The sequence below is a fragment of the Polypterus senegalus genome, chromosome 4, assembly GCF_016835505.1.
Source record: "Polypterus senegalus isolate Bchr_013 chromosome 4, ASM1683550v1, whole genome shotgun sequence".
Taxonomy (NCBI): domain Eukaryota; kingdom Metazoa; phylum Chordata; class Cladistia; order Polypteriformes; family Polypteridae; genus Polypterus; species Polypterus senegalus.
The window spans coordinates 167555107-167582345 of record NC_053157.1 but is presented as its reverse complement, the minus strand read 5'-3'; the positions used below and the strand labels follow the sequence as shown (position 1 = coordinate 167582345).

The 27239-nt window shown below is 38.8% G+C and overlaps 1 protein-coding gene across 4 annotated transcripts in view; it reads left to right on the top strand.

Moving 5' to 3' along the window:
* The window catches only part of htt (huntingtin), a 240301-nt gene that overhangs the window by 109865 nt on the left and 103197 nt on the right, over nt 1-27239 (top strand). For all 4 annotated transcript variants that reach the window (XM_039751643.1, XM_039751641.1, XM_039751642.1 and 1 more), the window contains 7 exons: nt 2703-2829; nt 5593-5720; nt 14703-14813; nt 15662-15739; nt 19917-20140; nt 21083-21161; nt 21268-21429. In XM_039751643.1, the coding sequence (XP_039607577.1) occupies nt 2703-2829; nt 5593-5720; nt 14703-14813; nt 15662-15739; nt 19917-20140; nt 21083-21161; nt 21268-21429 (909 nt within the window). The remainder of the gene's footprint in view (nt 1-2702; nt 2830-5592; nt 5721-14702; nt 14814-15661; nt 15740-19916; nt 20141-21082; nt 21162-21267; nt 21430-27239) is intronic.

Genomic DNA, 27239 nt, shown 5'->3' with positions numbered 1-27239 from the left:
TTATGGACCTTCTATGGCCCTCTTCAGCTCTCCTAGAGTAACTGCTTGTCTCCAAAGGGAGACACAGCAAACCTTCTGGCAATGACACGTATTGATGTGCCATCCTGGAGAAGTTGGACTACCTGTGCAACCTCTGTAGGGTCCAGGTATCGCCTCATGCTACCAGTAGTGACACTGACTGTAGCCAAATGCAAAACTAGTAAAGAAACAGTCAGAAAAGATGAGGAGGGAAAATGTCAGTGGCCTCCACCTGTTAAACCATTCCTGTTTTGGGGGTCATCTCATTGTTGCCCCTCTAGTGCATCTGTTGTTAATTTCATAAACACCACAGCAGCTGAAACTGATTAACAACCCCCTCTGCTACTTAACTGACAAGCGCGGGTATTTTGCTGGTATATATATATATATATATATATATATATATATATATACAAACATAGATACATATATATACATATACACATCTACATATACAGGTGCCGGTCATAAAAGTAGAATATCATTTCAAAGTTGATTTATTTCAGTATTTCCCGCCTTAATTCTCAATCTCTCCACAAACACAGTCTCTCGGATCTCAACTCTCCTTTATATAAATCAGTAAAGGAGAGGGAACTAAACACTAAGGAAAAAGAACGGCAAGACCGCGTGAGGTGCGGAGCTCAGCTCGGAGCGAAATGAAGTGAATGAAATGAGGTGAATGGGAGGGGAGATGATGACGTGACTCCCCCACCCACCTTAACTGTCATTCCCCCCCACAAACACAGTCTGTCGGAATTTGCAGAAGCACAGTCCTTCACCAGCAAGTTTAACTTAGTTACAAAGTGATCAAAACTCTCGTTTATACCCTGCGTCCTCTCATTAAACTTGTATCCCACGAATATCGTTTTCGTTGTGGGCATGACAAACGCCAGCGGCATCCTGTCTGTGAACTTGATTTAAACTTTAGGTTTACACCGTGCTTTGTTTCCGAAGTAGCTGCACTCATGAATATGCTTGTATGTGTCACTCACTTGATATTCTTTTTCTACTTTCTCGGTTGTGTAATGCTTTTTTTCTTCAGCGCTCTTTGGAGCTCTTCCTTGTTCTCTACGTATTGCGTTCACAGTCAGTTCATGTGATTACATGGGAGGCATGATGATGCGAGACACAACTCTGCCTCACACGGCGAGCGAGCTGCAGGCTATTACAGTATATGGATGAAACTAGGTTCCAGTTATGACCGTTACGCGTAGAATTTCGAAATGAAACCTGTATAACTTTTGTAAGTTAGCTGTAAGGATTGAGTTTGGCAAATTTCAACCTTCCTCCTATACGGGAAGTTGGAGAATTAGTGATGAGTGAGTCAGTGAGGACTTTGCCTTTTATTAGTATAGATTTATGTCACACTTTGGCTTGGTGTATAAGTTTTATATAATGTTGGAAATTTCTAAATTTAAAAAAAAAAATGTCTCTTTCTGTAGCCAATAGTCCAAATGTGAAATGAAAGTCTTTAAACTTAATCTGATGCATTCACTTCATGCCTTTAATTTCATGTATCTTTAAGACTCCATTGTACGCCACATTTCATTTTGCAGTCTTATATTTAGAGTGAGCTATTTCTATTGTCATAGTTGCCATGCCCTGGGCGACTTTCTTACTGCTGCTCCAAGCATGTTCATCTTCACTACTGTTACTCCTCTACCACTGTTATTTAAAAAAAAACATATACACCCATTTTCTGTTCACATCGTTATATTTTATATGTACATTATCCATTCATCCATCCATCCATATCTGTACCCTTTTTCCCAATAATCATATAATGCAAGGCAAAAATAACCCTACATTGGACCCTTTTCATTGCAACACACACTGAGGTACACACTGACACTTATTTACACCTGGCTAAGTTTTGAATTTCCAGTTTTTAAAATGTGTGGAAATGGAATACCTGGAGAAAAATCCATACAGGCACAGGGTACAAATGAAAACTCCACATAAATAGAGACTAGACTCGTAATTGTAACTCACTCTTCCTGGCAAAAGTGCAAGCCACAGTGCAGCCCAATATTATCTGTAAGTTTTATTATACAGTGTATTATATTTAATTAATGTATTTGTGCTTGATTATTTGCATCTTTAGTATGCCATTGTTCAGGTGTTAAGAAAAAGCACTTAAAAAAGAAACACAAACTAATGCGAGTAGTAGAATTTTCATTTGGCTGTGAGTGTAAATATACGTATTACCTATGTACTATACAAATGGAAAAATAGCAAATTATCTAGAGAAAAGGGGGGTGAGTCCCAACATTGAACCCTAATGTAGTGATATTAAGATCATTAGATAAGTGTGGAAATGGTAAATGAATGCCTGTCTTAAAAAAAAACTAAATTTGTGCAAATTTGTTTCCAAATGTTTAATGCCTTGATCAGTAATATGATTAATTACAAAAAGGCTATGCTTAATTCTTCAGAATATAATGATTATATTTTAATATCAATAATAGTACTTTTTTCTATGGATTTTCTAATATTTCATCAAAAAATTATTACTTTGAATTAAGTCAGTAACTACTAACATTTTTTTAATGTTTTAATTTATGTTTTAACCCATATCTGTTAGTTTGGTGTGAAGCACTATTAGGTTGTAATTAAAATCTTTTTTTTATTTAGTGCATGAATTACCAAATTTATATATTGTGTTCTTAATAATTATTTTTTAGGCAAGTCTTCCATCACTGGCTAATACGCCTTCTCTCAGTCCAATCAGACGAAAAGGTAAAGAGAAAGAGCAAGTGGAGCAAGTGCCTGCTCCTTTAAGCCCTAAAAAGACTGCAGATTCAAATCCAGGTAATACAAAACAATGACACTAGTGGTACAGCATTTTGTATTGTAGTGGATTTTAAATAGAAAAATATTATCTTCTGTTTGCAAATTCTGAATATTAGGTTTTGTTTGTGGTATTTGTTTCCCTTTTTATTTTTTAATTATTTTAAAATTCAGTTCTGTGGAACAAACTGAAGCAGAAAGTTTGACAACCTTTAAGAAGAATCTGAATGAAATATTGCGATAGCTTAGCTGTTGGTCAGACTTGATGGACTGAATGGTTTCCTCTCTTTTGTCAAATTTCATATGTATTCTTTTGTAGTATAAACCTATGAATGGTTAGAGTGGAGTCAAAGTTAGAATCAAATTTAATCCCAAACCTTGACTTTCACCTTGAGCTCCACATTTAGCAAGGCCCTGCTCCATTTATCTCATTATCTACATTGTAATTAAATAGTATATGCAAACCTCTTTATGATGGTACTTATTATGAATGATGCAGTCTGTAAGATGTATTAGAGCACTGTATATATGCAACACTTGATTTCTATGATTAGAAACTATAGAACAAAGCAGTGTTAACCTTGATCAAAGAAAGAAGGGCATATATAGAAACTAAAGCACACTAAATTTAAATAAACCAATTTTTCATGAAGATGTTTACAGTTTGCTACATCTGTCTACCTGACATTTCTTCAAAATTTGCACTCTGTGCTGCTGCCTTTCCTGATTGAACAAAATTCTTTGAAGGGAGCATACACAGTAGACTTGACACTGTCTGTTTTATAACATTACAACAATTTTGCCAATAACAGGCAATTCAGCCCAACAAAGCTCATAGATAATTTGATTTAAATTCTCAAAAATAACATCAAGTTAAGGACTGAAAGCGCTGCTTTCTTCCACATTACTTGGTAACTCATTTATATCTATGGTGGTTATTTGTGTAAAGACATCTTTTTTTTTGCATGTGTGTGCAATTTACGCTTTACCAGATTCTCTGTGTCCCCATCTTCTTGCTAAAGAGCTAAGTTTAAAATAAAAACAAGGTTCCACTGTACCATCCATTTGTAAATTTAACATTTCAGTCATGTCAGCTCTTAATCTTCATTTTCAGAAAAGGTTCATCTCCTTTGTTCTTTCCTCATAGCTCATAATTCACAGTCCTGGAATAAGTGTAGTCACTTTTTCCTAGAATTACTATGTCTTATTTGTTGCATTGAGACCAAGACTGTGTATAGCCAGGTGAGGTGTCCCTAGAGCATCATTCAGCTTAAACATAACTTCAGTTTACACATTATTTTGTATAATCTGACATCCTATTAACCTTCTTAATTACTGCTGTATGTTACCTGGATAGTGAAGCGTCTGGTCTTGTGGTGTCCATGCCTTAATACGTCAGAGCTGTTTTGATGGCACATGAAGGGCATACACAGTATTAGGCAGGTGATTTTAATGTTGTGCTTGATTGCTGTAATTTTATTTTCACAAAAAGGGATCTAATTTTAAAATTATTTTAATGGAGATTGAACACATGAGTATGACACAATACATTTTAAAAGTCTCACATACCATCTTTTGTGCCGTCTATTTTTTTTTTCCAACTTCACATCGGCAACATAATGTATAGCGCTGTATTTGAGCCACTGAGAAAAAAAATAAAAGACACTGTGAAAACGTGTATTTTGTGATTAAAGTGGAAATTTCGGCTTTAATCTCGAAATGTCCACTTTAACCTCGTAGTTTACTTTATTATTAAAGCAGACCATCGTAAACGTCATCCCAGTTTTTAATCGCTACGAGCTTCTTGGACCTGACAGCAGGTAAAGTTAAAAAAATAAAAAATAGACGGCACAAAAGATGGTATGTGAGACTTTTAAAATGTATGGTGTCATTACGATCGGGAATATGCAACGCCTGAATATAAAAGCACCATGAATGCATCTGTATGTCGGCATTTTGTTTCACCACTTTGAACCATTCATCAAACAGCAAAGCGTGCACATTGATCCCCGAAGGATCTCCATAGAGACTTGCTGTCATATGTAGATAGTAAACAGAGACTCTGACGTCACGTTCCGACTTTTAGCACACTGCGCCCCCCGACTTTTTGCTGGTACTGCAACTTGCACACGCGTCGCATTAATTTCTGAGGACCTGCTCAGAGGACACGTGAAATGAACGCTGGGAACGCGTGGCAGCCATGATGCGGGCGCGTACGCGTTCTGAGTGTGAAGTATAAATCGGCCCTAAAAGTCTACTTACCTACTAACCTTCAGATAGCCAAAAGTCTTCAGTCATGGTCTAGGCGGCTTAAACTGCGGATTGTTGATCCAAACAACTTCTTAATTAGAAACCTCTTGTTGTTGTTAATGAAATCTGTTATTTGATTCTGTGGTTGTTGGTTCCTAGCTTATTTGCATCTCATTGGTACATGCCAGCTCTTTAAAATTTTTTAAAAAGGTGCACTTCATAGTAAAATTTTTTAATTTGTTTAACGGTTACATGTAATTAATTGTTCTGAATCTTTGCAAGCAACTGAATTAGAAGCAGAAATTGGCATGAACAGAATCTTGTGTCTATTTACACCAGCATTTGGTCAGTGTAATTGACTGGTTTATGTGTTATAAGCATAATGATTAATAAGGATTGTGTTAAATATGTAAGCTTATGTACTAACTTGCATTCACATACCCTTGTTTTTTAATAATAGATTTAGATTTATTGTTTACTGATGCTGTATGCTTGTGTAAAATAACTTTTTATGTTACATTTTGTGTCACGCAGGTTCAAGACCAGTGGATACAGTAGGGTCAACCACAACAAACAAGTCGTCCTTGCTTGGAAATTTTTATCACCTACCTCCATACCTTAAACTATATGATGTTCTTAAAGCCACACATGCTAATTATAAGGTAATTTTGTGAAGATTAGTTATTGGTCTATTTATTTTCATTTTAATGCTTTAGGCTAATGAGTATTTCCGTTAAAATGGAAATTTTGCTATAATGACTATGAAGAAAATACACATACTATTGTGACCAGGGTCATCGGCGATTCACCATCTCTAACAGCTGGGGCCAAGGACAGCTCTATAGCTGCTTTGCTACATCTGGTAAACAGTAAACCAATGGCAAAATAATTATTTATGCTATGCAGGATCAGGCTTAACACGTAACATGCTTGTTGCATGATGTTTATAACATTTAACACTGGGCTTTGATGTGTTCTTCCTTGCCCTCTCCTGGTCTGTCATCAGTGATTCCCAGCTAATCTGAAGGTGAGTGCTAAACCAGGTGTCGTGGTTCCTATTCTCGTGTGCTTGAGTACTGAAGTAACTGGTCCTGTTTTGAATGAAGTCTTGAGAGTGAACCTGGAAAAGAGATGTTAGATGTATTTTTTTTTTATATTTTTCCAGTGTAAACTTGATGCCATTTCTCACTTTTTCTGTTCATCGCAAAAAAAACTTGGAGAAGCACTATGAAAGTCAAAGAGTACTGTATCCATACACGACACAACTACTCACCCGGATACTCGGTGGAGCACTGACTCAGAATTTGGCTATATCAGTATGATGTTGCACCTACACTGGTCGAGACTGCACAAGACTGGAAATTTCGTAACAGACATGTCTCATTCTTTTGGTCTAACAAAAAACAGACAGTCTATTGCAGGGTTCCTGAGACACAGCGAAAGTGTATCCATTGACCTGAGAGGAAGACTGGACTCCTTCAGTACACTCTCTGTTCTAAGAATTCTTGGGTACCGCTGTTTTGACTTTGTGTTGAAGAAACATTTGTTCAGGGAGTCCTAAATGAGGCACATTACCTGCATTGTGAGGGAGCACCAGTTTTGGCACTATGGCATTCTTGCGTGATTCCCCCAGGGTGATCCAACTCAAAAGATTGTCATGGTTGAGAACCTGGTTGGCAACGTAACACCTGGCTGTGGCAGAAAGGTGGTCATTTCCGAGGGTATGGGACTGAACAGCGTGTCTGCCTGGGGCATTGCCATCCTGGATCCCGAGCTTTTTCGTTGTGTGGAGGGTTCGGCAAAACGCTGTACCAGTGCATGCTGCCCGACCTGACCTAGTATCTGCTATGATAGGATTGGATTGTGATTATATTTACTTGTTTTGGGAAATTATTTGTTGTTAATATTTTGATTGGGAAGAATGCAGCAGTCGCTTGTGTCAGTTGTTATGAGCAGAAGTGGATAAACAATATCTAATGTTGCATTATTTATTTATTTATTTATTAGTTAAAGGTAACTTGTCTCTCAAAGTTGAACATGGCTTTTATAGTCTGTGAGAAACAGTAGAATTAAAAGAAAAAAGTACATTGTTTTTTGTTAGCCACTGTTTACCCCAATGAAATAGTTATTAAAATCTTGTTACTTGATAGCTCATGGTCTTTTTTGCATCATCCATCTTGCTATGTTGGCAGCATACATGACACAAACCTTTTCCTGTTGTTTTAATATACTTGCACCCCTTTTATCTCTATTCAGCATTGTCTCAATGAGCATTAACAGTATAATGTTGATGGCTGATGATAAAGTGATACTAATAAGCATAAGCTAGCCATGTTTGGTTCCCAGTTCATGTAGCTTGTCTTCCATATAAATGGGAAAGTCATAAGTTGTCAGGAGTAGTGTACAATGACCAGTGGTGGATCAGCGCATGATTTAAAAGAAGTTTTATTAAGGAAAACAATCAGTCAAACTAAAACTTCGGTAGTGTTTGACAGATAGCATTTGAGTGCGATTATGCCATATGTCAGAGTGTTTTTTTTTTTTTGGTGTCTGTGAGTAATGAAATTTATATGCCAAAAATGTGCATATTTTAAATTGGTAACATTCAGTATACCTTATTTATTATATGTTCTACAAGTTTTCATTCAAAAGGACACCCACGATTACCATGAGGTATTTCACATGATGAACATGAACCATTAATAAAGATATGCCAGATCACCTGCGAGCCATACACCCAGATAGAATTAACTAAGTAAATAAAAACACTGGGGTATCAAAATGTTTCATCATTATTATTACTATGTTAACTCCACAGCAGATTGTTCCTGAATATATTGGCCAGATTCCAATATGTGATTACACAGTATTTTTCTGCCTTCATTTGTGCTTGATGCTGTCAGAATGAGTTCCTGCTCTATTCAGCAATAAGACTTAATTTTTTTGGGTTCAAAAAAATTGATTAGTTTAAGATTGTAGCATTCAAGACAAGTTGTAATGTATATGTCAAAGACATTATTTCTAAAACCAGTTACAGTATGCCAAATACAGTTTATTTGTGTGTGTTTGGGGTGGGGGTGGCAGGGCTTTTCCTGGCAACTTCAAATCAAGGATGTGTTAGTCTGCCTTCAAGCATACACATACAAGCTCTGCACAAAGAGTGTGTATGTTCTCCCCTCTGCCTACCCTACTCCCACCAAGTGCTCTAAGCCAGGGGTTCTCAAACTCGGTCCTGGGGGCCCACTGTGGCTGCAGGTTTTTGTTCCTACCAGCCTCTGTTTTTAACTGGACTCCTGTGCTAATTAAGTGTACTGTTGTTTCCCAGATTCCCTGTTTTGGGAACAATATACAAATTAGAAAACTAAGTTTGTTAAAAAAAAAAAAGTATTAAAATGTACTAAGCAGTTATATATATTTTTTTTCTTTTTAACAGTATTTTCATCTTGATTGTCATTCTACTTTTCTAGGTGTTCTAATTGTTTAATTAATTCGTTATTTACTACTTTGTGGGGCTGACGCTAAAGTAGTTGCAGCCTTTCACGATTGAGTGTTGTTTTCTTGGGTTTCTGCTCTGCTTATTTTTAATTGTCATTATTAAGATTTAATGAAGGGAGCAAACTGCATAGAGAGAGGGCGAAATGTAATAAAAAGAGAGAAAATATTTCTAAGTTTCTTATAAATGTAAAAATCATGCTGCTGTGCTTTTCTGAATGTAGAATAAAAGATAAATCATACCAGCTAATTAAATGAGATCAGTACTATCAGGTGTTGTCACTGATTAGGAATCTGGTTGGAACAAAAACCTGCAGCCACATTGGGCTCCCAGGACCGTTAGAGAATCCCTGCTCTAAGCAATTGTTATCTGCATACCTGTCTGTGTTTTGGCTGTGCTGTAGCCTGATCATTACAATTTTTGTTGTATATTAAGGCTTTTAAATGTTATTTTCATCACAAACACTTTGTTTTTAAAATAAATTATTTAACATCTTATTACATTTTTGCATATGTGTACTACATACAGTGGATATAAAAAACCACCTCGCCCTTAAAATATTCACATTTTGTTGCTTTGCAGCCTGAAATGAAGACACACACACAAAAATATTTCTCCAGTTATATTTACTCATTGCAGCTTGAAAAGCCAAGTGAAAATATAATAGCAAATTAAAAAATAAATGAAAAAATAGAATCACTGAGATGGTTAAAAGATCACCCCCCTGTGTCAGTACTTTGAGGAACCTCCTTTAGCTTTGATTATAGCCATGAGTGTGTTGGGATACTTCTCAACCGTCTTTGCAAATCTAGACTGCAATATTTTCCCACTGTTCTCTACAGAACTGTTCAAGCTCAGTCAGATTGGATGGTGACTGTTGGTAGACTGCTTTCATGCCATAATTTTTCAATAGTGTTTAAGTTTGGGCTCTGACTAGGTCATGCAAGGTCATTCACCTTTTTATCTTGGTCGATTTTACTGTGTGCTTCGGGTTATTGTCAATGGGAATAAGGTTCACCTCCTAACATGACAACTTTCTGGCCAAGGGCAGCAGGTTTTCCTTAAGAATTTGATGGCATTTTGCCCCATCCCTGTTTCCTTCTTTCTTGAAAAGGGTTCCAGTCCTGCTTCTTAGAAACACCTCCACAACAGGATGCTACCACCTCTATGCTTTACTGTAGGTATGGTGTTCTTTGGATAGTAAGCTGTATTGGCTTTCAAACCAATGCAATCTCGTCTAGCTTTATCTCCCAGCCGTCCACCTCGAGCTGACCCTCTAATGTACTCATTTCCAATCCTGTCCATCCTTGTCACACCCATTGCAAACTTTAACATCTTTAACTCTGCCACCTCCAGCTCTGTCTCCTGTTTTTTGGTCAGTGCCACCGTCTCCAACCCCTATGACATAGCTGGTCTCACTGCCATTATGTAGTCCATTCCTTTCACTCTTGCTGATACCCATCTATCACAAATCACTCCTGGCACTCTTCTCCACCCTGCCTGCACTCTCTTCTCTACCTCTCTTCCACACTCCCCATTACTTTGTACTGTTGATCCCAAGTAATTAAACTCATCCACCTTTGCCAGCTCTACTACCTGCATCCTCACCCTTCCACTGACCTCCCTCTCATTCGCACATATGTATTCTGTCTTGGTTCTACTGACCTTCATTCCTTTCCTCTCTAGAACATATGGTGCATCCAGAAAGTATTCACAGTGCATCACTTTTTCCACATTTTATGTTTACAGCCTTATTCCAAAATGGATTAAATTCATTTTTTTCTCAGAATTCTACACACAACACCCCATAATGACAACATGAAAAAAGTTTACTTGAGGTTTTTGCAAATTTATTAAAAATAAAAAAACTGAGAAATCACATGTACATAAGTATTCAAAGCCTTTGCTCAATACTTTGTCTATGCACCTTTGGCAGCAATTACAGCCTCAAGTCTTTTTGAATATGATGCCACAAGCTTGGCACACCTATCTTTGGCCAGTTTCGCCCATTCCTCTTTGCAGCACCTCTCAGGCTCCATCAGGTTGGATGGGAAGTGTCGTGCTCAGCCATTTTAAGCTCTCTCCAGAGATGTTCAATCGGATTCAAGTCTGGGCTCTGGCTGGGCCACTCAAGGACATTCACAGAGTTGTCCTGAAGCCACTCCTTTGATACCTTGCCTGTGTGCTTAGGGTCGTTGTACTGCTGAAAGATGAACCGTCGCCCCAGTCTGAGGTCAAGAGCGCTGTGGAGCAGGTTTTCATCCAGGATGTCTCTGTACATTGCTGCAGTCATATTTCCCTTTATCCTGACTAGTTTCCCAGTTCCTGCCACTGAAAAGCATCCCCACAGCATGATGCTGCCACCACCATGCTTCACTGTAGGGATGGTATTGGCCTGGTGATGAGCGGTGCCTGGTTTCCTTCAAACGTGATGCCTGGCATTCACACCAGAGAGTTCAATCTTTGTCTCATCAGACCAGAGAATTTTGTTTCTTATGATCTGAGAGTCCTTCAGGTAGGTGCCTTTTGACAAACTCCAGGAGGGCTACCATGTACCTTTTACTAAGGAGTGGCTTTCGTCTGGCCACTCTACCATACAGGCCTGATTGGTGGATTGCTGCAGAGATGATTGTCCTTCTGGAAGGTTCTCCTCTCTCCACAGAGAACCTCTGGAGCTCTGACAGGGTGACCATCGGGTTCTTCGTCACCTCCCTGACTAAGGCCCTTCTACCCTGATCACTCAGTTTAGATGGCCGGCCAGCTCTAGGAAGGGTCCTGGTGGTTTTGAACTTCTTCCACTTATGGATGATGGAGGCCACTGTGCTCATTGGGACCTTCAAAGCAGCAGACGTTTTTCTGTTACCTTCCCCAGATTTGTGCCTTGAGACAATTCTGTCTTAGAGGTCTACAGACAATTCCTTTGACTTAATGCCACATACATCTGTGCCACTCTTTCTTACTTCTCTGCCAATCCTGACTTAAAGTACCACAACTCCTCTCTAGGCACTCTGTCATACATTTTCTCTAAGTCAACAAAGACACAATACAACTCCTTCTGTCCTTCTCAATACTTCTCCATCAACACCCTCAGAGCAAATAACACATCAATAGCGTTTTTTCCTGGCATGAAACCATATTGCTACTCACTAATCATCACCTTCTTTCTTAACCTAGCTTCCACTATTCTTTCCCATAACTTCATGCCGTCGCTCATCAGTTTTATCCCTCTTTAGTTACTACAGCTCTGCATATCACTCTTATTCTTAATAACTGATACCACTGCACTTCTTTTTTTTCTCTTTAGGCATCCTCTCACTTTCTAAGATCACGTTAAACAACCTGGTTAAAAACTCCACTGCCATCTCTCCTGAACACCTTTATGCTTCCACACATTCTTTCCATTCTTTATCCTCTTCATAGCTTTCCTTACTTCCTCTTTGCTAATTCATTGTACTTCCTTATTTACTATCTCCACATCATCCATCCTTCTCTTTATCTCATTCTCTTCATTCATCAGCCTCTCAGTACTCTTTCCATCTGCTCAACACATTGCTCTTTGCTTGTGAGCACATTTCCATCTTTATCTTTTATCAGGACCAAAAACAAATAGCTCAAGTTGTAGCATTCTGGGTGGAGTCTATGGGTACCCTGTCTTTTTTCCTTAACCTAACCTATTACACTTCTTTCCCAGCTTGGTTCCTCTATCTCTGTCAGTCAATAAAGGTCCTTTTCTCCCTCCTTAGTGTCCAACCTCTCATACAACTCATTATACGCCTTTTCTTTAGCCTTCGCCACCTCGCACTTTACCTAACGCCTTATCTCCTTGTACTCCAGTCTACTTTCTGCATCTCTCTGACTATCTCACTTCTTCTTTGCCAACCTCTTCCTCTGTACTTCCCCATTCCACCACCAGGTTTCTTTGTTCTCCTTCCTCTGTCCAGATGTCACACCAAGCACCCTTCTGTCTCCCTTACCACTTCTGCTGTAGTTGCCTGGCTATGTGGTAACTCTTCACTGACTCTCAGTGCCTGTCTTACCTCTTCCCTGAACTCAACCTTACAGTCTTCCCTTTTCAACTTCCACCATTTGATCCATGGCCCTGTCCTCACTCTCCTGCTCTTCTTGATATCCAACGTTTTCCTACAGACGACCATCCTATGCTGCCTAACTACGCTTTCCCCTCCCACCACTTTGTATTTTGCAATCACCTTTAGACTGACCCTCCTGCATAGGATATAATCTACGTGTGTGCATCTTCCTCCACTCTTGTACGTCACCCTGTGTTCTTCCTTCATTTTAAAATAAGTTTTTACCATAGCCATGTCCATTCTTTTCGCAGAATCCACTACCATCTGACCTTCTGCATCTCTGTCCTTGACACCACACCTACCCATCACCTCCTCATGTCCTCTGTTCCCTTCACCAAAATGTCTATTGAAATCTGCTTTGATCACCACTCTCTGTCCTTTGGGAACACTGTCTATCACTTTATCCAACTCACTCCAGAAATCTTCTTTCTCATTCATTGCACACCCAACTTGCAGGGCATTTGTGCTAACAATATTCATCATCACACCTTTAGTTTCTGGCTTCATAATCGCCACCCTGTTCGACATTCTTTTCACCTCCAAACAACTCTTGACAAACTGTTCCTTCAGGATAACCGCTACCCCATTGCTCCTCCCATCCACACCATGGTAGAACACTTTGAACCTGCCTCCAGTGCACCTGGCCTTGCTCCCCTTTCGTATGGTCTCTTGCACAAACAATATATCTCTTGCACACACAATATATCAACCTTTCTTCTGTCCATCATATCATATTGGCTACCTCTCTCCCTTTATCACTCATTCTGCCAGCATTCAAAGTTCCTACCCTCACTTCCATTCATTTTACCTTCCTCTCCTCTTCCTGCCTCAGGACACACTCTCTAACCCCTTCTTCTTCTTCAGCCAACAGTAGCCCAATTTCTGCCAGCACCCTGTTGGCTAACAGTACTGGTGGCAGCTGTTGTTAACCTAGGCCTAGACCAATCCAGTATGGAAATTGTTGTATACGTATCTATCTGACAAATGTTTACACTCGTTGCCCTTCCTAACCCTTCCTATTTATCAGTGTTTGGGACCAGCATGAAGAAACACTCCGGTTTGTGTATCCCATGTGACTGGCTTACTGTTCATATCCAGTTTCAAACTTACTTAATCCAATTTGGGCTTTCAGTATGATTAGCAGCATATAGCCAAGTAGCACAGGGTGTAATACAGAGAACAGAACTGAACTGCAAAAAAAAGCCTTTATCTAAAGACATTTCATTTTCACACTTCTATCTTTCATGGGTCCATGTACTTTCGCACCCCTCCTAACCTTGAATCATATACAAATATGGATGCTTTCCAGTCTCCAAAGGGCAAAGCCCAGCTCTTCATTATCATACATATAAATGAAGGCACACTGGTCAACAATGGCAGCCTGCACCCTACAGTACCTAATGGCGCCATGTACCCCTGAGCCGGCACTGACAAAAAGGTTATGGCATTGAAAAAAGAATACATTTAGCTTGCCTTTAATTTCTCAGTTTTTGCTATCTGAAACAGCACAGTGTCTGTAATGTCTTAGTGAACCCTCAGATGATTGATCCAGAGGTATTGTCCTAACCATAGGCAGCATTGTAGATATTGGGCTTGTCCCTCTTTAAAATATAACTGTTGCCATGTCAGATATTTTTACAATCTTAGAACATTACTTTTTTGAAAATTAATGAATAAATTGTATAAAAATACTCTTTTATTTATAACAGTTCCTTTGGCCACAAGCAAGCAAATACCACTTGCCTCCTTTTAGTAAAAGCAAGTTAATGCAGAACTGCATGATATAAATTTACAAAATATGTATGTGTGTCTTTAGGTTGACATAAATATGGCAACTGGGAATTCACTGACTACAGAGAATTCCATTTCATCATAGTGTATCTAGAAGTAATTCTTCTCACATTGCAAAGAAAGTCTTACTCTCCTGATTGAATACTTGTTCGATTTAGTTCACAATTTGGTCACCAGGCATGCTTTACCTAGACCTTCTATCTCTGTCAACTGTATTGTCATTTGGTAGTAGAATCATAAATTATAATTGTTAATGAATTTTATGTTCTAAGGTAACCTTGGATCTTCAAAATAATAATGAAAAGTTCAGTAGCTTTCTGCGTGCAGCTTTAGATGTCCTGTCTCAGCTACTGGAGCTTGCAACCCTACAGGATATTGGAAAGGTAGGGAAGTGTATATGAATATTTCAAGCCTTTTTTTGGCAATTTTTATTAGTTTTAATTAATCTTTTTTATATAACATATTTCATAGAAAGCAACTTAATATAAAACATCAGAAAGACAAAAAAGTGCACTAACATGCAACACATGAATTTCCAAATACATTATTATTAGTTTTAAAACCGAAACATGACCAGTGTTAATGTGCAGAAGTCTCTTTTAAAATGGTAAATCACAAATTGACAAACTATTTAATGTGTGCAATAAAAACAATTATGTAATAGTTAAAACCGCATTATTCTAATTCTCACTAAATAATACATTTAGTAATAGTATAATTTACTGTCTTGCTATTATTGTATAATGACTTGCTTTGTACTGCTTTGTAATAAGGATTGTATGCAAAAAGAATTTTGATTAAGTGTTTTATTATTTAATACTTTATATAATAAAAACAAGAATGCTAGTTGTATTGTTAACATTTTTAAAGTGTACTTCCTGCTTTATTTGCAATTTAATTATTGTTTATGGATTAGAATTATGACTAGTTTTGTAATTATTCTCTTCTTAATGACTTTTATCCTTTTTAAAATTGGAAGTCATAGTGATGAGTAGTAGAGCCTAATTCTAGGGTTAGTTCCTGCCTTGTTCAGAAGCTGCTGATAGGGATTATGTGAGACCAAAACCTTTTTAGAAATAAGCAGGTTTAGAGCATGAATTATTTTTCTCTGTGCTTTCATAGATAATGAAGGTTCCTTGCTCATTTTGCTTCACTACGGCTAATTTTTTAAACTAAGAATGTTATTAAAATTCACCTATTTTAGTTATTTTATTATTCACATGTTCTTTAGTGTGTAGAGGAAATCCTTGGGTACCTGAAGTCATGTTTTTGTAGGGAGCCTACAATGGCTACAGTCTGCGTACAACAAGTAAGTTGAATATTCCCCTTGATTTTTTGAGCTATTGTTAAGTCGTATTGATTGTTTTTAAGATTGTTTATGAATAATCTAAACATTCTACTAGTAAAATACAATATTAAGAATTATCTTAAAATGCCTACATTCACCTTACAGTTTAAATAGAAAAGTTAGGGGTTATTTGTAAATGCAAACTCTATGTTGTTTCCAAATACATTTTATGCAGCATTCTAACATGCGCAGGTGATAGCAGAGATACACATAACAGTGAATTTCTCTGTCTTATTGAAAATAATGCATTTTTATAGCAGTAAATTTTTGTGAATTGTCAGAAGAGAGAGACAAATTTTTGTTTACAAGAACTGTTTGCATTATGTTTAAATATTAAATGTGTCACTATTTAATTGTTTAATGCAGGCAGCATCAAATTATGGTGAAATTAAAACAGCATTGAATATAATCTTATACAAAGATATTTGAAACCAATAATAAAGCTTCAAACTTAACAATATCAGAGACACGTTTAGTATATACATATATATATATATATATGTATGTAATATAAAAAAAAGTCTCATGTGAATGTGCAGTGGTTGTAATGAAAGGAATCTAACCAAAGATATCAAAGAGTGGAGAAGTATAAGGTGGCTTTGTATGAGGCCAGGCCAGAAAAACACCTTGGCTATATTGAGCAACACATAGTTCCAAGTCAGAAATATTAGAACCATGCTGCCATTTTGAGAGTGAGTTCTGGGGATACAAAAAACGGGCTACTAACTATCTTACTACCAATTAGATGGCAGAACAATGTCCCTGATTACACTGTGATATATAGCCGGAACGCCCAGAATACGGATTATGCCTATTCTGGAACCATGAGGGTGTCCCTGGTATTTCTTCCCCCAGCACTTCCAGGTGTGGTGGAAGTGCTGACATCCAGGGCTTCTCAGGCAGCCGGGCGCCCCCTGGTGGTGACCTTGGGCCCCTATAGGGTTGAGCTTCCATGCTGTGTTCCTGTGGTCCCCATATCAACCAGGGCAGCTGCCCCCTTGTGGTCTGGAGGAGGTGTAATCCCTCTTACAGTCCTTTCGGGTGTCCCGGTCGGGTACCACCCCCAGCTGCTTGCCACAATATATGTATGTATGTTTGTAAGATAGTTAAGATGTGTTCTTAGGCTTCTAATGATGTTCCAACGCAAAAAAAATAAAAATCAAACCTTTCATTAATTGGGGAAAAAAATCCCACATTAAGAAATACATTTTTTACAAGAAATCACGTGTGCCACAATTATTGGCACTACAATTCCTATAAAATAAATGTAATTGAAGCATTTTTGTAATTTCTAGTTTAGTTTTTAAAGTTGATCAGAGTAAATTGGAACTTTTTTAATAAAAAATAAAAGTAATTAATGACTTCCTGTGTCCCTGGGGTATAAATATGACGTGACACAGAATCTTATTGCTCTTATCCACTCTTCAACATGTGAAAGACAAGAAAACATGCTGTTCAAGTAAGGCAGATGTTTGTCGACCTTCATAAGTCAGGTATATGGCTACAAGAAAATAGCTGCTCACCTAAACCTGCCTGTATCTACTGTCAGAGGAATAATAAAGAGCTGTAAAACAACAGGAACAGTGACAAACAAGGCTGGATGAGGACCCAAGTTTACCTTGCCACCACGCACAGTGAGGAGGATGGTAAGAAAAGTTTAGAATTTTCCAAAGCTCACTGTTAGAGAACTGCACCAAAGAGTGTTATCTTGAGGGTCATAAAGTCTCCATGACAACCTTAACACGTTATCTCCATGCCAACAAGCTGTTTGGGAGACATGCAAGGAAAAAGCCTTTTCTCACCTACAATACATAAACATCTGGAGTTTGTTAAGAGATACTGTGGCTTCAACTGGGACCATGTGTTTTGGTCAGATGAGACTAAAATTGAGCTTTGTGGCAACAAACATTCTAAGTTGGTCTGGCGTGAATCCAAGAATGAGTATGCGGAAAAACACCTTATGCCCACAGTAAAGTGTGGTGGAGGATCTGTGATGCTGTGGGGCTGTTTCACTTCCAGAGGCCCTGGGAACCTTGTTAGGGTGCATGGCATCATTAACTTCTTGAAATACCAGGACATTTTAAATCAAAATCTGGTGGCCTCTGCCAGAAAGCTGAAGATTGGATGTCATTGGGTCGTCCAGCAGGATAATGACCCTACACATGTGGCAAAATCTACACAGAAATGGCTCAGCAGACACAAAATCAAGCTCCTTCCATGGCTATCTCAGTTCCCAGACCTCAACTCCATTGAAAACCTGTGGGGTGACCTGAAGAGGAGAGTGCATAAGAAAGGATCCAGGACTGTATGAAATAATAACAGCAGGGGAGCCAATAATTTTGGCACACATGATTTCATTTTGTGAGCAAGTAACACACCATCTGTGGTCTAGTGACTCACGTCCTGCTTACAGAGGAATCGAAGCATTACGCACATCTGAATCTGTTCCTCGGAGAGTCGCAGTCAGGGCAGCTGATGGAACGGTCCTTACAGATGACACTGCAGTTGTGACCCGCTGGACTGGCTACTTTGAGCAGTTGTTCAGAGCTGATCCTCCGGCTAGGATGTTGGATATCTCTGGGTCCACGCTTCTTGAGGCTGATCCTCCAATTAGCTGTGAACCACCCAATCTCACTGAGATTGCACAGGTGGTGAACCAGCTGAGGGTTTGGCTGCAGGGATCTATGGTATCCAGGGTGAACTTCTCCAGGATGGTGGTAATGATGTCCTCCTGGCATTGCAAGCAATCTTTGCCTCCATTTGGGGGACTGGCATCATCCCATATGACTAGAAAACGGGACTTGTCGTCCCTATCTGGAAAGAGAAGGGTGATTGCCTGGACTGCAGCAACTACAGGGGGATAACACTGCTCTTGGTGCTGGGTAAGGTCCTTTCTAGGGTCATCCTCAATAGGATCCATGATCACTTGCTCACCTACCAGCGACTGGAACAGTCTGGTTTTACACGTAAGAAATCTATCATCAACCGCATCCTGACACATTCATGTCTCTGGTGACTCTTCCTATGAAGTCAGTAGACGGATTGGGAGAGCATGGGGATCATGAGGTTGCTGGAAAAGGGTGTATGGCGTTCCCTATTTCTATGCAAAAGGACAAAGGTCCAAGTCTTTAGAGTCCTGGTGGTTCCTGTCTTGCTATATGGTCGTGAGACATGGACGCTATCCAGTGACCTGAGACGAAGACTGGACTCTGTTGTTACTGTGTCTCTCCGGAAAATTCTTGGGTACCGTTGGTTTGACTTTGTGTCAAATGAGCAGCTAATCACAGAGTCCCGAATGAGGCACATTACCTGCATTGTGAGGGAGCGTCAGTTCCGGCACTACGGCCATGTAGCACGCATCCCGAGGGTGATTCGTATTCTAAGATCCTCATTGTTGGGGACCCAAGTGGGTGTACCAGGCCAATGGTCCTCCCACGTAACACCTTAGATAGAGGGTCATTTCCGGAGGGTGGGACCAGACCGCGTATCTGCCCTATTTTGAAAACTGGGATCCCGAGTTGTTTCATCGTGTAGTGGGTGCGGCAACGCACTGTACCGGTGCATGCTCCCCAACTTGACTTGATTTGACATGATTCCATGTAAAAAAAAAAATAAATAAATAAATAAGTATTTCTTAACGTTGGATTTTTTTCCCAATGAATAAATGTACTTTAATTTAAGATTGGATTTTTCTCTTTTTTGTGTTGTGAGCCTATATTTTTTGGGAAAAAAAAGAATTTATTAGAAGCCTAAGAACACATCTTAACCAGGGGTGCAAATAATTGTGAAGGGTGCTGGCTGTGTGTGCGTGTGTGTTTGTGTGTGTGTGTATGTGTATATATATATATATATATATATATATATATATATATATATATATATATATATATATATATATATATATATATATATATATTATTTTTTTGTTCTGGTCTTTGTTATGGCGTGACGTGTAGTTTATTTAAAATTGTGATCCATGTACATATGTTAAAAGTAATTTTCAGCACATGGAGGATATTGAATCCCTAATAATTTTTACTTAATATTATTTTTCCTCATGTAATGGCAATAAAGTAAATTAAAAAATGTATTTTGTATGTACATTTTTTATTATTTTAATGACTTTTTAAAATTTTAGCTGTTGAAGACTCTTTTTGGAACAAACCTAGCATCTCAGTATGATGGATCATGCTCCAATACCAATAAATCTCAAGGCAAATCTCTCCGGTTAGGCTCCTCTAACTTGAGACCTGGTCTATACCATTACTGCTTCATGGCTCCTTACACACATTTCACCCAGGCTTTAGCTGACGCCAGTTTAAGAAACATGGTCCAGGCTGAACATGAACAGGACACGTCAGGGTAAGTTTTCATTGGATTAACTTTTAGTCATAATTCCAGTACTACTATGTTTGCAGGTTTTCATTTAAAAAAAACAGTTTTTAATCGGGTGTCAGTTCCTGTTTGTTACTAAACATCTTGTTTAGTGTGGTATCTTGTTTTCATTTTAATTCACTCTGTCTCTAAATTCAGAATTGTATCATAATATGACAATTAGTGCGTCATTTATATTTCTTTGTTACTTTATTTCTACATTATAGGCAATTTTGCAGAGAACTTAACCAAATGTTAGTAGTGAGCAAGAGTCTCAGTATATGTCACCATGTATTTATTTGGACATTATCATTGAAAAAAAGCTCAAAAAAGTCCAACTTGCATCACTTTCCTGAAATTTTACAATTTTAGAAATTTGCTTATTGAGATAGCCTATTGCATACTTGTCAGAGAGAACCAAAAGAGCTTTGTAAACCAAACTTTGTAAACAGTACTATGCTTTATTAAGAATATTAGACAATGTAAGTGTACTACTAGATCATTTGAAATGATAGACATTTGCATAACAATTGGAAATCAGGCGCAAATTTTAACATCGCATTCAAGAATATGCACAAATTAGCTTCTAATGAACTGATCAGGTACAGTGACTGGTACCCTGTTTTGACTGTTTGACCCTGTGTAGCACTGTTTGGTAAAGCAGTCTGTCTGAATGTTTAACAGACTTTTTTCTGTATTGGTTTGCAAAGTAGTATCTTTTATAGGTCAAAACTAGAAGTGTATGTGAAATCGTTGAAGACATTAGCAGTTGACTTTAATTGTCAGGGAGGAAAATTTAATTGCCGTCATCTTTGAATTCACAATACAAATTTCTAAAATTTGCTAATACTTCTAGCTTTAAATTCAGTCGCACCCCAGTTTTAGTACTTTTTTTTTCTAGTATGTTTTGTACGTATTTCTCCTTTATAGGTGGTTTGATGTGCTTCAAAAGGTATCTACTCAGTTGAAGTCTAGCATTACAAATGTAACAAGACATCGTGCTGATAAGGTATTGACTGAAATCCTCTCTTAGTAAAAGCATTCCATAATTGAATTATGTTTTTGTTTCTTGTTCTTGAAACTAATTTTTCCCTTGTTTTGTATTGTGGACACAGAATGCCATTCACAATCATATCCGGCTGTTTGAACCATTAGTTATAAAGGCTCTCAAACAGTATACCACTACTACTTCAGTCTACTTGCAGAGACAAGTTCTAGACCTGTTGGCACAGCTGGTACAGTTAAGAGTGAACTATTGCCTTCTAGATTCAGATCAGGTATGTTTTTAATCACATTTTTTTTTCCTTGGTTTCAGGCATTGGAATTGTCAAGTTTGGGTAATCCCCTCAGATTTCTAATATTTTCCTTCACATTTGTGTTGTGCGCGCGCACACACACACACACACATCTACATACAGTGGTACCTCGGTATATGTCCTTAATCCTTTGACTTATACCAAACAGGACATATACCAAACAAATTTTTCCTATAAGAAATAATAGGAAAATGATTAATCTGTTCCCATGAAAAAAAATCCTATTGTTATTGGCATATTATACATTGATGGGGTCGTATAAAATAATTTAAACACTGCTTAATACTAAAATACATAAATACAAAAGCAATTAGATGAAATAAATGAAAATTTAACCTCACTTTACTTTTTAATAACATCTTTGTTTTTCACAATCGTAGATACCGTCATTGTCGGCATACAGTATGCAACAGCCATGTCCCGGATATGCATGCCACCTTCATACGTTTCAACAATCAATTCAAATTTACGTGAAAAACCACAAAATCACGTTGTGACGATGCGGGTTTGCTGTAAGCCTTCATCTGGTGTTGGAGAGCCCTTGAACCCTACACCGTCGTTAATGGTACTGATGAGCTTAGCAGTGAGGCACAATAAAGCATGGGGATGGTGGCAAAGTGCTTTTATTAAAACAATCAAGAAAACAAGGTGTTCAAATTAAAGTGCAGTGTCCAAAGTCCCAATTAATAATCCATAAAATCAGAAGTGAAACGTGGAGGTTAAAAACAATAGAAAAAAAGTCTTCTTAAAAATGAGATTAAAATACTGCAGGATGCATTCTTTAAAAAAAAAAAAAAAGATGCCCGGTGCCTTTTTACCAGGTGGCCCCCCTGCTTCCCAACAGGGGAGTCGCCCTACTTGCAGCTGACCTTCACTCTGCCTTTCCAAACCCTTGGCTCCGGTAGGGTCCTCCTGACAGCGACTGGGATCCACAGCAACCAGGGCGCCTACGCAGCCTTACGCGGAGAGTCATCCTCCTTACAGTCAATCCCACTCTATGATCACTCAGCGGGAGTGACCACTACTACTATTCCCTGGGTGTCGGCCCAACACCCAGACTCCCTGTTCAGCTGCAACTCTTTCCTTCTTTCTTTCTTTGTTTCTTTCTTTCTTTCTTTCTTTTTTACTTTCTTTCTCAACCTCCCGTCCTCGTGCTTCTATTTATCAAGATATGCAGCCCCAGGAACAGTAACGAATGCGGATAGTCTCTCACCTTTGCACTTAGGTGAGAATTGCCCACATCGCCCTGAGAACCACTTCAGCCACACAAGCCACGAGCGTTGTGATTATTTATTTTAAAACTGGCCTTTGACAGGAGCTGTGGACCCGCTATGCCACACACGTGAAAATTCACAGAGAGTTATAGCGCAGGTTGTTCACTGAATGCTAGCAACTGACGCTCGTGGGCAGTCGTGGCTTTGTCTCGAGAGAGAGGTAAACAATGGTAGCACGCAAGTCGTATTCCGAACAAAGGTCGTATACCAAGCAAAATTTTTCGCGTCCAAACATGACGTATGCCAAGTTGGACTTATTCCAAAGTGGACGTATACCAAGGTACCACTGTGTGTGTGTATAAATGTGTGTATGTACAAACCGGATTCCAAAAAAGTTGGGACACTAAACAAATTGTGAATAAAAACTGAATGCAATGATGTGGAGATGGCAAATGTCAATATTTTATTTGTAATAGAACGTAGATGACAGATCAAACATTTAATCCGAGTAAATGTATCATTTTAAAGGAAAAATATGTTGATTCAAAATTTCACGGTGTCAGCAAATCCCAAAAAAGTTGGGACAAGTAGCAATAAGAGGCTGGAAAAAGTAAATTTGAGCATAACGAAGAGCTGGAAGACCAATAAACACTAATTAGGTCAATTGGCAACATGATTGGGTATAAAAAGAGCTTCTCAGAGTGGCAGTGTCTCTCAGAAGCCAAGATGGGTAGAGGATCACCAATTCCCACAATGTTGCGCAGAAAGATAGTGGAGTAATATCAGAAAGGTGTTACCCAGCGAAAAATTGCAAAGACTTTGCATCTATCATCATCAACTGTGCATAACATCATCCGAAGATTCAGAGAATCTGGAACAATCTCTGTGCGTAAGGGTCAAGGCCGTAAAACCATACTGGATGCCCGTGATCTCTGGGCCCTTAAACGACACTGCACCACAACCAGGAATGCTACTGTAAAGGAAATCACAGAATGGGCTCAGGAATACTTCCAGAAACCATTGTCAGTGAACACAATCCACCGTGCCATCCACTGTTGCCAGCTGAAACTCTACAGTGCAAAGAAGAAGCCATTTCTAAGCAAGATCCACAAGCTCAGGCGTTGTCACTGGGCCAGGGATCATTTAAAATGGAGTGTGGCAAAATGGAAGACTGTTCTGTGGTCAGACAAGTCACGATTCAAGTTCTTTTGGAAACCTGGGACGCCATGTCATCCGGACCAAAGAGGACAAGGACAACCCAAGTTGTTATCAACGCTCAGTTCAGAAGCCTGCATCTCTGATGGTATGGGGTTGCATGAGTGCGTGTGGCATGGGCAGCTTGCATGTCTGGAAAGGCGCCATCAATGCAGAAAAATATATTCAGGTTCTAGAACAACATATGCTCCCATCCAGACGTCATCTCTTTCAGGGAAGACCCTGCATTTTTCAACAAGATAATGCCAGACCACATTCTGCTTCAATCACAACATCATGGCTGCGTAGGAGAAGGATCCGGGTACTGAAATGGCCAGTCTGCAATCCAGATCTTTCACCTATAGAGAACATTTGGTGCATCATAAAGAGGTAGGTGCGACAAAGAAGGCCCAAGACGATTGAACAGTTAGAGGCCTGTATTAGACAAGAATGGGAGAGCATTCCTATTTCTAAACTTGAGAAACTGGTTTCCTCGGTCCCCAGACGTCTGTTGAGTGTTGTAAGAAGAATGGGAGATGCCACACAGTGGTGAAAATGGCCTTGTCCCAACTTTTTTGGGATTTGTTGACACCATGAAATTCTGAATCAACACATTTTTCCCTTAAAATGATACATTTTCTCAGTTTAAACTTTTGTTCCGTGATTTATGTTCTATTCTGAAAAAATATTAGAAGTTGGCACCTCCACATCATTGCATTCAGTTTTTATTCACAATTTGTATAGTGTCCCAACTTTTTTGGAATTCCGCTTTGTATATGTATGTGTGTGTATGTATGTATATATATATATATAGAATAGAATTATATATAGAATAACTCGGATATTTTGATTGAGAATTTCAACGAAACTTCAACATAACCTTAATCATCAAAGAGCTGTTTAATAGGTTTAGTGATAAATTAAGTGTAATTTACAGGTGATCAAAGAAGTACAGAATCATTCCCAATTTAATAAGTATCAAGGCTGTCTTAAGCTTCTGAAAAAGATTGGTTGTAATAGATGTTACAATGACAGTGTTACAGTGACCTATACTACACAAATTTTTATAACATTTGTTTGGATTTGACTGAATGCCCAGATTAGTCAAGAGGTCATGAATAAAAAAACTGTATATATAATATTTTATTTTTATCTATATATTACTTTTAACCTAATCAACCTCCTCCTTCCATTGCACAAGCCCAAATCATCTTTGTGTATTACTTCACAGCATAAAACCTATTGATTCCACAGTACTGCTACCACCAAGACTTTCTCCCGCCTCAACATTTGTTTTCCTCTCACTCCATGATACTTCCACCGTACTTTTCAACATCATGCCTGCCTACGTCATCCGCGTCTCACTTCCGTATAACACAATGCTCCTCATTAGTGTTGATTGGCGAAATTGTTGTTGCAGTGAATATGCTGTGTTCACCAATAACCTTGTTTGACAAAACATTTCCTGGAAATTTGCTGTGCTGCTGGCTTAGGCAAACATTTATTTTTCCCCAAGTGCCTTGTGAGACCAGTGTACAGGAACAGAGTTCACAACTGAACTGACTAACTGATTGAGAGTTCTCTATAAATATGGTGGGTAGGAGGGAGAGGTGGAGTCAGGACTGCCAGAACAGGAACTGATGTGACAGGAAAGGGAATTCTGGGTAGCAGAAATGATGTTATCAGGGTTGGCCGGAAGTGATGTCAACAGTGGGTGGATCAATGGTGATATCATTAAGAGTCAGGGTCTTCAGCTGCGCTGCAGAGGAATAAGAGGAGAGAGGATCAGGTGAGCGCCAACCCCTGGTCTGGCTGACAAATAACAGCCTGAAAAGTGTCTCCCATGCTCATGTACTATTGTAAGATCATTGCTGATGTGGCCATCACAGCAGGAAAAAAAATAGTATTTCAGCAGCTGAGATTCCCTGACCATCTGCCCTTCCACCGAAGTACTTGACAGTGCTCTGTGATAAGCCTCAAAAGTTTGAGAAACACTGCTAGATTTCTATAGGCACATTGTAAATAATAAAAACTAAAGATTGCTATTTACAAGGCATTTCTTTCTTCTTGCTGGAAGAAGAAAGTGCAAAGGATCTGCACACATACAGTACATTCCAGCTGCGTCTGAAGTTGCAACTTCAACCAATGGAACGAGCCAGTCTCACATCACGTCTTGGTATGGCCAGTATGTGCCCAAAGATTGGAGCATATTTTATTTACTTCTTGCTAGTTTGTGGTATTCATTCTGTTTGTGTCTTTTGTTGTTGAGCATGGTGGCGCAGTTGTTAGCACTGCTGCCTCACAGCTCAGATCATATATTTAACCGCAATAATCTATTCAGCATAACCCTCAGGGACACTTAAAAGACCACTGCAGCATTATAATCCACTGAAAACTAGTACAGTCATTCCTTGCCCTTTGACTTCGGTACATTTTGTAGAGTTCAGTGAAGTTCACATGGTTTTGTGGAATTCAATGCGACATAAACTGTGAGGTTCACACATTACAACTCCTCATACAGCTTTTGTACACTTTTTCCTTAAGTGCTAGAGCGGCTCCTTTAGAAATATGAAATGGGGGACAGCTTCTGAAATTTCTTTCATTTCTTTCTCACCTTTGCTATAAAGTGTTGTGCTTGCACCTCTGTCTGCAGCCAGCAGAACTTCCCTACTTTCTGTAGAGCAGCTCCATTGCTGATTACATTTATTACATTCATGGCATCCTGAATGCCCTGAAACTTTCTACAAGCAAAGATTATGCACCGCTGTCCTTCACATCACTACACCTTTTATGCACCCACTTCAAAATTAGACTGAGCTTGACCTAATACCTCTGCTCCACATGCCTTTTCACCTCTGCCCATCACTTTGGCCCTTCCTGCGTTAAACTTGAGGCTTTATTTTACAAAGTAGCTTTCTTTTTTAGTATCTCCTCCTTAAATTCCTCTTCACTTTTTGCCAAGAGTTCCCATGGCAATCCCTCACACACTTCTCTGCTCAACCCATCCATCGCTATCACAAAATAAAAAAGACTCAGAATCTATTCATTGTTTGGTCTGGCCGAAAAACATGGTAGTTAAACTAATTTATTAATTAATGTGAGTTGAGAAACAGAAAACTTGAAATTGGGAAAATTGTTTCCATCAAAACTAAAGTGAGGTTAATATGTGTAACCTTTATTTTTTTCTATGCATTTTGTACTTTTCCCCCCAAGTGTTAACATTTTATATATTTATATATTATATTTACATTAAACATTTGTGTGCATTAAACTTCCATCCATCCATTTTCCAACCCCCTGAATCCGAACACAGGGTCACGGGCGTCTGCTGGAGCCAATCCCAGCCAACACAGGGCACAAGGC